This window comes from Protobothrops mucrosquamatus, unplaced genomic scaffold, assembly GCF_001527695.2.
Source record: "Protobothrops mucrosquamatus isolate PMUCROS unplaced genomic scaffold, P.Mucros_1.0 scaffold7168, whole genome shotgun sequence".
Classification (NCBI taxonomy): Eukaryota; Metazoa; Chordata; class Lepidosauria; order Squamata; family Viperidae; genus Protobothrops; species Protobothrops mucrosquamatus.
This window is the reverse complement of record NW_015392973.1, coordinates 52-10,883: the sequence shown is the minus strand read 5'-3', so window position 1 is coordinate 10,883 and position 10,832 is coordinate 52. Positions and strand designations below refer to the sequence as shown.

At 51.8% G+C, this 10,832-nt stretch overlaps 2 protein-coding genes across 2 annotated transcripts in view; one reads left to right on the top strand and one right to left on the bottom strand.

Moving 5' to 3' along the window:
* The window catches only part of LOC107300466 (disintegrin and metalloproteinase domain-containing protein 9-like), a gene marked incomplete at its 3' end in the record, with an annotated part of 12,224 nt that extends 7,296 nt beyond the window's left edge, over positions 1-4,928 (bottom strand). Inside the window, exons 1-4 of the mRNA XM_015829791.1 lie at positions 4,835-4,928; positions 1,914-1,991; positions 1,783-1,796; positions 1,491-1,555 (exon numbers count right to left, since the gene is read on the bottom strand). Of these exons, the coding sequence (XP_015685277.1) occupies positions 1,491-1,555; positions 1,783-1,796; positions 1,914-1,991; positions 4,835-4,928 (251 nt within the window). The remainder of the gene's footprint in view (positions 1-1,490; positions 1,556-1,782; positions 1,797-1,913; positions 1,992-4,834) is intronic.
* Positions 4,929-9,180: 4,252 nt separating this feature from the next.
* LOC107300464 (TM2 domain-containing protein 2-like) lies at positions 9,181-10,584 on the top strand. Its single transcript, XM_015829789.1, has 2 exons — positions 9,181-9,419; positions 10,461-10,584. Exons 1-2 carry the CDS (start codon positions 9,181-9,183, stop codon positions 10,582-10,584), a joined length of 363 nt encoding a protein of 120 aa, XP_015685275.1.
* The last annotated feature ends 248 nt before the right edge of the window (positions 10,585-10,832 follow it).

The following is a 10,832-nucleotide window of genomic DNA, read 5'->3' as shown; positions in this document are numbered from 1 at the left end:
GGAGAAGTCAAAGTGACAGACAGGGAAATCCGATCAGGTTACACTGTAGTGGCTCTTGTACTGCCAGTCTTAGAACATAACATAGGTCAGGGCTTTTCAACCAGTGGTACGGGTACCACCTGTGGTACATTGGCACCTGGCAGGCGAGCATCCTAGAAAAGTAGTAGCGGGGGAGGGGAATGAGCTGAACCGGTGGCAGCACCGCACAAGCCTGAGCGAGAGATGGCTGGAGCTGCAGGGCTGTCAGGGCTCAGTGGAAGCGCCAGGATCGGTGCTTCTTCGAGACTGTCAAGGCTCAGTGGAAGCGCCAGGATCAGCACCAGGCTCCAGCTGGAGCTCGGCGCTGATCCTGGTGCTTCTGCTGAGCCCAGAAGAAGCGCCGATCAGCTGGAATGTTGCAGCATCTCCAAGGTCTCGTGATTTACATTCAGATGCTTGGCAACTGATTCATATTTATGACGGTCACAGTGTCCCAGGGTCATGTGAAGTGACCAAAACCTGCTGCAACCACCCAGCAGACGGGGGGGATGAAAACCAAACACCCCCCCACCCCCACCCCCGCTGCCAATCCTCAACAGAAATGCTCACAACAATGGAAACCTCAGACAGGAGGAAGAGCGCCGCTGGGCGGGCAGGCAGGTGTCTTGCTTGGCTATGGCTTGGGGGGCACTTTTTTCAGTGCCATTGTAACTTCGAACAGTCACTAAGCGAACTGTTGTAGGTTGAGGACTACCTGTACTTTATCAGTTTTTTCCTTTTTTTTTTTTTTTGGTCATCAAGTTTTTGACACCTTGCTAGGCGACTGGTGGTACTCGGATGTTGCCATATCCTAAAAGTGGTACAATGGGTGAAAAGGTTGAAAAGCCCTGACATAGATCAAGGGTCTTCAAACTTGGCCCTTTTATGACTTGTGGACTTCAACTCCCAGAATTCCTCAGCCAGGCAGCTGGCTGAGGAATTCTGGGAGTTGAAGTCCACAAGTCTTAAAGTTGCCAAGTTTGAAAGACCCCTGCTTTAGAGATAGCCTTGCAAGGTGACATATGGTTGCCCGTATCTCACCCTCTAGGAAATACATGAAGTGTACCAAAACACTCAGAATGTAAACATGATGCCAATCTTCCTCAGTATTCAAAATCAATGACCAATATATAAAACTTAAAGTGTATTATGATCAAGGGCTCTAACAAAGAGCAACAATGATCATATTTGGGTTTTCTCTGCAGCACTGATCATATCCTTATTACTACAAAGCTGTAAATGCTTACTAGGCAGCAATTCCAACTAAACTCAATGGAGTAACTCAGCTGAACTCAACTGAGGTGACATACATGGGATTTTCAATGTAAATCAAGATCTGTCCTTCTTCCTAGGTTTCTGTATCAGTTCATCCGTAGGGCAAAATTTTAAGGAAGAAGGAGCAGCTTTGAGGCAATTATGACATGGATGACTGAGAATCTTCATGGACATTCAGCCAGAACGGAAGCACTTACTTGTTCCTTTGTAGATGAATTATATACGATTTTCTTTCAATTACAAGACTGAACGACAACCCGTCCTGAAACATGGAGGGAGAAAGCCATATTAGTGGGTGTTTCAATCATACTTGGTGACCCAGTCCTAAACAAATGAGCAATGGGAGTCAAGCAGCAATATTTAATAAATATTTCATATCTTCTGTGTCTCTGATATATATTCTTGGGGGGGAGTATTTTATACATCTTTATGTGGAAGACCCCTCACATCCTGGGCATAAACTGTTTCAACTTCTATCCTCAAAACTACACTATAGGGCCTTGCACCCCAGAACAACTAGACACAAAGTCGTTTTTTTCCCCTCCATGCACAACACTCCCATTAATTCCTTAATTTAGTTATAGAAGTTCCCTCATGCTTAAATACCATATTTTGTGCCTGGGCTTCTCGCCGTTCTCGTTCTATCCTCTTGGGGACCGTAATTTCGTAGGCAGACAGATGCGAAAGTGGCTGAAAACCTGTAACAGAAGAAGACATGTTAGTTTGTAAAGCGAATGCTCTGGCTTTTAAATCGCTGGGAGATCGGAGCTTGCAAGATAAATAGAAGATAGAATAATAGGGTTGAACGAGACCTTGGTGGTCCTCTAGTCCAGGGGTGGGGAACCTTGGATCTTTTATGACTCGTGGACTTCAACTCCCAGAATTCCTGAGCCAGCCATGCTGAGGGGAAAGGGAGAGATTTCCAAGCTGAGCCAGATTCTGGACACATTGTGTAAGTTAGCCCATTTCAGATACGTTGGTTCAAAAAATTATTTATGATGCACTATTTCGCTGAATTATAGCACAGATTGGAGAGATTTAGTAATATATCGATACAGTGTTGTTGTTTTTGTAAAAGCTACACAGCTGTCCCCATTTCACTTTTTTGCAACACACCACAAAACAAGAAGAAAACAAAATGATTGCTCACTAAGTGTGGCCCTCAAAAATGCTCCGCTGGTAGAAAACGAGCTTCAAAATAGGAAAGATCTTTAAGAAAAAAGAAAATATTACTGCAACAAAAATAAAAATAAAAAAACATGTTAGAACTACTTTGAACGGCCAACTTTTTGTTTTTTGAGAAATCTGGGAATTCGGGATTCATTCCCTCTAAAAATGGACATGTTATCTCTGTTGAGAGGCAGCATAAATAAAGTCTCCTTGAGAGTACAGTGTGCCTTTTGTGTGAGGACAGATTATCGTGGAAATTTAGCACAATCCCTCGTCACAAAAACGTGCAGAAACATCCTCCAGATGCCTCTTACTTAGCATACCACTTCAATATGGAAATATAGTCCAATTTTACAACACAGCCATGGATACTGTAATAATAATAATAATAGTGTGAGAAGGGACCTTGGGGGTCTTCTAGTATAACCCCTCCTCAAACAGGAGAACCTATATCATCTCACACAAGTGATTGTCCAGCCTCTTCTTAAAAACCTCCAGTGATGGAGCACCCACAACTTCTGAAGGCAAATTGTTCCGCTGGTTAATTGTTCTCACTGCGAAGAAATTTCTCCTTAATTCCAGGTTGCTTCTCTCCTTGAATAGTTTCCATCCATTGTTTTTTGTCTTGCCTTTTGGTGCTTTGGGAAATAAGTTGACCCCCCTCGTCTTTATAGGAAGCCCTCAAATATTAACATGTACTACAAATATTTGTGTGTCCTACACGCTAAGCCATACTTTGTGTCAAATGTGGTTTATAATCCATTTAAGCATGCATGCAGTTTAACCCTCTAGGGCAGTGGTGGCAAACCTATGGCACGGGCGCCAGAGGCGGCACTCAGAGCCCTCTCTGTGGGCACATGCGCCGTCACCCCAGTCCTAGGCCTTCAGCTGGGTTTTATAAAACCTTTTCGCTTTAGGCCTCTGTCACCGTGTACAAAAAAAAAAAAAAGAGGAACGGTTGCTTGAATTGGGTATGTCTAGTTTAATGAAGAGAAGGACGAGGGGGGACATGATAGCAGTGTTCCAATATCTCAGGGGCTGCCCCAAAGAAGAGGGAGTCAAGCTATCCTCCAAGGCGCCTGAAGGCAGGACAAGAAGCAACGGGTAGAAACTAATCCAGGAGAGAAGCAACCTAGAACTAAGGAGAAACTTCCTGACAGTGAGAACAATTAACCAGTGGAACTCCTTGCCCCCAGAAGCGGTGAATGCTTGAAGATGGGTGGACTTCAACCCCCCACAATTCTCCAGCCAGCACGCTATTACAAGGTGCAGACTTTGACTCTCCCTTTCAGTCATGGCGAGTGCATGTGTGTGTGTGTGTGTGTGTGTGTGTGTGTGTGTGTGTGTGGCATGTGTTCTTGATACACAAACCTTTTCCAACGCCCTTCACTTACTCAAAAGATTGGATGGATCGGTTTAGATATAGAGATGCCCCCGTAAATCCATTCCCTGCAAATGGAGCAGCTGCAATCTGGCTCAACGCCCCCCCACCCCCGCTAGGGTTGCCAGGTTTGCTTCCCAAAAAATAGCGGACAAGCGGGGCGGGGTGTGTGTGTGTTAAGTAGTAAAAAAAAAGTAGACTGTACAGCTTTAGATGACGTACCGTTTCCTCCTAAAGCTTTTGAATAAAAAAAAAAAAATGTCCGCTATTTTGTGGGGAAAAAATAAATAAATAGCGAACATAATGTGAGAAAAGCGGACCGTCCGCTCAAATAGTGGACGCCTGGCAACCCTACCGCCCCCCCCCTCCGCCCGCCCTCTCAATCGCGCTCCTGGGCCGCTTTGGCCCCGAGGACCCCGCGCCGCGTTCACACGGGGTGGGGGGGGGGAAACCCGATCCGCCTCCGTCCCTGGCCTCAAGCGCGGCGCCAGACCAAAGGGGGCTCCTCCGAACCCGCCTTCTCCCGGGCCAAAATGCAGCCGGGGAAGCGGTTCCGAGGGGGGGGGGTTCCAGCCCCGGCTCCCCCCCCCCAAAAAAAATAAATAAAAGCCGGGCTGGAAGAGAGCGGGGCGGCCTCCGCCGAGCCTCCCAGCCCAGTTGGGGGCTCTTCGGGCCGAGGCGAGGCGTTCGCGGCCGGCCTTTTCCCCGTCCCCTCCGCTCGGCATCCCCGGGCAGAGCATCCTCCGCCCAGCCGGGACCGGGGCGCTCACCCGGGGGCTCCCCTCGGCTCTCCCCCCCTTCCCGCGGCTTGCTTCGCCCGCCCCTCGGGGCGCCCTGCGGGGAAGCCCACCGCCCCCTCCCGGCCCGGCTCGGCTCGGCCCGGCTATCCCTCCCCACCTGCCCGAAGGTGGCAGCGCCGGGCTCGGCCAGCCGGGAGACGGGCCATCCCGGGAGGCTTGCCCGGCTGTAGGACCCGGCGCGGGGACTCACCGGGCTGCTCGGCCGGGATGCTCAGCGCCGGGCAAAGCAGCAGCAGCAGCAGCAGCCGCAGCCGAAAGGCGCGGGCGCCCGCAGCTGTCCGCATCCCGGCCGACGGACCGGAGCTCCGGCTATGGAGGCTGCGAGGCGGGCCTCCCCGTCCCGGGACCTCCCCCCGGGGAGGAGTCGGTGACACCGCTTCTACACACCCCCCCCCCGTCACCCCCACCCCCACCCCGGCGGCTTAGAAGGCTGGCTTAGCCTATCAGAGTTGGAAGGGTCCTTGGAGGTCTTCTAGTCCAGCCCCCCTGCTCAAGCAGGAGATCCTGTACCATTTCAGACAGGTGGCCCGTCCGCTTGTTCTGAGAATTCACACAACATAAGAATCATTATTGGGGGTCGGCATGTTCCGTGAATACAGAATAATAGAATAGCAAACTTGGAAGGGACCTTGGAGGTCTTCTAGTCCAGCCCCCCTGCTCAAGCAAGGAGATCCTGTACCATTTCAGACAGGTGGCCCGTCCGCTCTCTTCTTAAAAGCCTCAATGAACTTCAATGAACAGAATGAAACATAGTATACTAAGCAGTCTGTGCTTAACCAAGGCTAACTGAATAAATCACTATTGGCTGGATTTACCTTGTTCTGTAAGCTGTGGTTTAAAACCACCCAGAGAGAATTCACACAACTCTCTAAATATAAACATAAGAATCATTATTGGGGGTCGGCATGTTCCGTGAATACAGAATAATAGAATAGCAAACTTGGAAGGGACCTTGGAGGTCTTCTAGTCCAGCCCTCCCCTGCTCAAGCAGGAGATCCTGTACCATTTCAGACAGGTGGCCCGTCCGCTCTCTTCTTAAAAGCCTCCAGGGATCAAACACCGACAACTTCTGAAGGCAAGGCGTTGGTTGTTCTCGCGGTTAGGAAATTTCTCCTTCGTTTTAGGTTCCATCAGAGACCCTTCCATTTGACAGGTTTGAATGCAACTTTTTCACGACAAGAAGAGTCAATACACAATTCGGATCGTACGGCAGAACTAGACACTACAGGTAATCCGTGAGTTGCAACCAGAATTGAGACCAGAATTTTGATTGCTAAATTAGATGGCTGTTCAATGAGTTGCATCCAACCTCACGACTTTTTTAACTACACCGCTCTTCCCCCCCCCCCCACATCACCACCACCACCCGGCGGCTTAGAGGGCTGGCTTAGCATATCAGAGTTGGAAGGGACCTTGGAGGTCTTCTAGTCCAACCCCCTGCTCAAGCAGGAGACCCTATATATCGTCTCAGACAAGTGGCTGCCCGGTCTCTTCTTAAAAGCCTCCAGGGATGGAGCACCCACAACTTCTGGAGGGAANCTCCGCCCGCCCTCTCAATCGCGCTCCTAGGCCGCTTTGGCCCCGAGGACCCCGCGCCGCGTTCACACGGGGTCGGGGGGGAACCCCGATCCGCCTCCGTCCCTGGCCTCAAGCGCGGCGCCAGACCAAAGGGGGCTCCTCCGAACCCGCCTTCTCCCGGGCCAAAATGCAGCCGGGGAAGCGGTTCCGAGGGGGGGGGTTCCAGCCCCGGCTCCCCCCCCCCAAAAAAAAATAAAAGCCGGGCTGGAAGAGAGCGGGGCGGCCTCCGCCGAGCCTCCCAGCCCAGTTGGGGGCTCTTCGGGCCGAGGCGAGGCGTTCGCGGCCGGCCTTTTCCCCGTCCCGTCCGCTCGGCATCCCCGGGCAGAGCATCCTCCGCCCAGCCGGGACCGGGGCGCGCACCCGGGGGCTCCCCTCGGCTCTCCCCCCCTTCCCGCGGCTTGCTTCGCCCGCCCCTCGGGGCGCCCTGCGGGGAAGCCCACCGCCCCCTCCCGGCTCGGCTCGGCTCGGCTCGGCCCGGCTATCCCTCCCCACCTGCCCGAAGGTGGCAGCGCCGGGCTCGGCCAGCCGGGAGACGGGCCATCCCGGGGGGCTTGCCCGGCTGCAGGACCCGGCGCGGGGACTCACCGGGCTGCTCGGCCGGGATGCTCAGCGCCGGCCAAAGCAGCAGCAGCCGCAGAAAGCCGCGGGCGCCCGCAGCTGTCCGCATCCCCGCCGACGGACCGGAGCTCCGGCTATGGAGGCTGCGAGGCGGGCCTCCCCGTCCCGGGACCTCCCCCCGGGGAGGAGTCGGTGACACCGCTTCTACACCCCCCCCCGTCACCCCCACCCCCACCCCGGCGGCTTAGAAGGCTGGCTTAGGCTATCAGAGTTGGAAGGGTCCTTGGAGGTCTTCTAGTCCAGCCCCCCCTGCTCAAGCAGGAGATCCTGTACCATTTCAGACAGGTGGCCCGTCCGCTCTCTTCTTAAAAGCCTCAATGAACTTCAATGAACAGAATGAAACATAGTATACTAAGCAGTCTGTGCTTAACCCAGGCTAACTGAATAAATCCCTATTGGCTGGATTTACCTTGTTCTGTAAGCTGTGGTTTAAAACCACCCAGAGAGAATTCACACAACTCTCTAAATATAAACATAAGAATCATTATTGGGGGTCGGCATGTTCCGTGAATACAGAATAATAGAATAGCAAACTTGGAAGGGACCTTGGAGGTCTTCTAGTCCAGCCCCCCTGCTCAAGCAAGGAGATCCTGTACCATTTCAGACAGGTGGCCCGTCCGCTCTCTTCTTAAAAGCCTCCAGGGATCAAACGCCGACAACTTCTGAAGGCAAGGCGTTGGTTGTTCTCGCGGTTAGGAAATTTCTCCTTCGTTTTAGGTTCCATCAGAGACCCTTCCATTTGACAGGTTTGAATGCAACTTTTTCACGACAAGAAGAGTCAATACACAATTCGGATCGTACGGCAGAACTAGACACTACAGGTAATCCGTGAGTTGCAACCAGAATTGAGACCAGAATTTTGATTGCTAAATTAGATGGCTGTTCAATGAGTTGCATCCAACCTCACGACTTTTTTAACTACACCGCTCTTCCCCCCCCCCCACATCACCACCACCACCCGGCGGCTTAGAGGGCTGGCTTAGCATATCAGAGTTGGAAGGGACCTTGGAGGTCTTCTAGTCCAACCCCCTGCTCAAGCAGGAGACCCTATATATCGTCTCAGACAAGTGGCTGCCCGGTCTCTTCTTAAAAGCCTCCAGGGATGGAGCACCCACAACTTCTGGAGGGAANCAACGGATGCCCTTTTGGGTACCCAAAATTTCATTTCTTTATCGTTCATCAATAAAATAGCTGGCGCCTACCATTAAGCCTTGAGATCTCCCAGCTGATTCTTGATACGTGCTGATCAACTTCTCACTGCCAAGAAGGAACCTTGTCCAATTATGAATGCTGCACCAGCTATAATACATCCTTTTTTAGTTTAAGCTAACTCCGTGTTTTTCAAACTTGACAATTTTTAAGAGGGGTGGACTTTAATCCAGTGGTGGGATTCAAATATATGAACAACCGGTTCTCTGTGTGGATGCTGCTTCCAGAAGTCCATTCTGGGCCTGGGCAACAAAAAAATTGGCTACTGGTTCTATCGAACTGGTGCAAACTGGCTGAATCCCACCACTGCTTTAGTCCCAGAATTCCTTGCCAGCATGGGGAATTCTGGGAATTGAAGTCCACATATCGTAAAGTCACCAAGTTTGAAAAACACTGGCTTTTAACATAATTTTCTGGGCGTAAGCCAAACGTGAGGGTTTATTTGCACAACATAGCCCATCACACCAGGCATTGTTTCCACGTGTTCTGCAATTCCATAATTTGAATAAATCACGACCTTGTTTCTTCTCCAGGAAGTGGCAGCCGCTGCTGCCACCTGTCGGCCAGGCTGAGAAGCGCCGTTCTTCTTTTACCGCTTTTCCTTATTGGACGCCGGGAGCAGCCTTGTGGCCAATCGGGGCTGCGTTCGAGAAAGTAGGAGGAGCGATGGCTGAAAGAGACTCTTGATCAGGGGTAGTCAACCTTGGCCCTTTTATGACTTGGCTGAGGAATTCTGGGAGTTGAAGTCCACGAGTCATGAAGGGGCCAAAGTTTCCCTCATGCTGGCTCAGGAATTCTGGGAGTTGAAGTCCACGAGTCATAAAAGAGCCAAGGTTGACTACCCCTGCTCTTGATCAAGGGTCTTCAAACTTGGCCCTTTTATGACTTGGCTGAGGAATTCTGGGAGTTGAAGTCCACAAGTCACAAAAGGGGCCCAGTTTGAAGACCTCCCCTGATATACGGCGACGACGACGACGACGACGACGCTGCTTGACCAGCCTCGCCTTTTGATTGGACAGAGCCGCGGCCACAGCCCGCCCTTTTCAGAGGAACTGCTTCGCGATTGGCGGAAGGGCGCCAGGGTGAAGTACTTCCGGCCTCGCCGGAAGTCGGGAGGGCGCCGTCTCCGCTATGGCGGCCGGGGGACCGATTTGTTACGCGCTGCTGTGTGGCCAGGCGGCGCTGCTGCTGGGCAACCTGCTCCTGCTGCAGGGGGTCTCCCGGACCCACCAGCACAACGCCACCGAGAGCCCCGCCGCCGGCGCCGCCGCGCACGAGGCAGAGGGGCAGCAGCGGCCGCCTCACGCAGCCACCGCCTCCGTCTGGGAATACCAAGGCCCGTACGCGCCGCTGATTCTCTGCGACCGCCTGTGAGGACGGGTGGGCGGGGCCTCGGCCGCGAGGGGAGGAGCGAAGGAACGGGCTGTTGAACTTGAGGGGGGGTCGAAAAGCGTTTTTTTCTTTAAAAAAAAAAAAATGGGTCCTGCAGAATTGGGGTGGGGGGGATAAGGCTGGCTGGCCCCAGGCGTTGCAGAGGGGAACTCTCAGCACTTCTGGGTGGGCGACGCGCCTCTTCCCCCCCCCCAGGAAGCCCTCCCAGAGAATCATGGGCTCCTAGAGGCCATCTAGACTGGCCTCCCTGTTCGGGGCAGGGTCCCGTATTGCATCTCGGGTGCATTTCCAGCCAGCCTTAGATTAAACATGGCTAGCACAAGCACACACACACACACACACACACACAAAAACCCTCCTTCCTGGCATGGAGTTCAGGTAATCCTCGACTTACGACCTCAGTGGAGGCCAAAATTCCAGTTCTTAAGTGAAATGCTTGTTAAGTGAATTTTGGCCCATTTTACGACATTTCTTTTTATATGTATATGTATATATGTATGTATATTACTACTACTTTATTATAATCGGTAACCATTCTGCACACAGTGTTTGCCGCTGGGCTCTGAGTTTGAATTAAATGCAGTTCAGGTAGTCCTTCAACATACAACCGTTCGTTTAGGCACTGTTCGAAGTTACAACGGCACTGAAAAAAAGTGACTTAAGAACAGTTTTCACACTTAAATCACTATTGCAATATCCCCGTGGTCACATGATAAAAATTCGGACACTTGGCAACTGGCATGTACTTATGCCGGTTGCATTGTCCCGGAGTCGTGTGAATCCTTTTGGCGACCTTCTGACAAGCAAAGTCAATGGAGAAGCCAAAATTCACTTAATAACCATGTCACTAACTTAACTGCAATGATTCAATGTAAAAGGGGGCGCAACACACTGTCTCGCTTAGCCATAGAAAATTTTGCCCTGAGTTGTGGTTGTCAGTCACCAACTAATTGTATCAGAAATGCAACTTTCCAGAGTGGTTTCTCGAATCTGAACTCAAGTTTTTGATTCATATGCAGACCTGAAGAATTCATAGACTGTGAGGCTCCTGTGGACCATAACGGAAATATAAGCGCACGGGACGAATTAGGTTATGGCTGTCTCAAGGTGGGCAAAAGATCCTGTTGTCTTTTCCTTGGATAAAGAGCGTTTTGAGTTCCCAGGGATACTTTATATTTGCAAAGGAAGGCCTAAACCAGTGGTTCTCAACCTGTGGGTTGGGACCCCATTTGGGGTCGATCGGCCATTTCATGGGGGTCGCCAAGCAAGGCTGTCCGCCATTTTTTTCCCCTTTTCCGGCGGGTGCCTTACCTCCCTTGGGCTGGGCCAGCTGGTGGTCGGCCTGCTCCGTCTCTGCCGCTTGCCAGCTACGCCTCGGCCGGCGCAGGGGG

Excerpts from the sequence above, each read along its gene's own strand:
- LOC107300464 (XM_015829789.1), top strand. The coding sequence starts at position 9,181 with ATGGCGGCCGGGGGACCGATTTGTTACGCGCTGCTGTGTGGCCAGGCG. Across the intron at positions 9,420-10,460 it reads CTGATTCTCTGCGACCGCCT|ACCTGAAGAATTCATAGACT; the intron begins GTGAGGACGGGT and ends ATTCATATGCAG.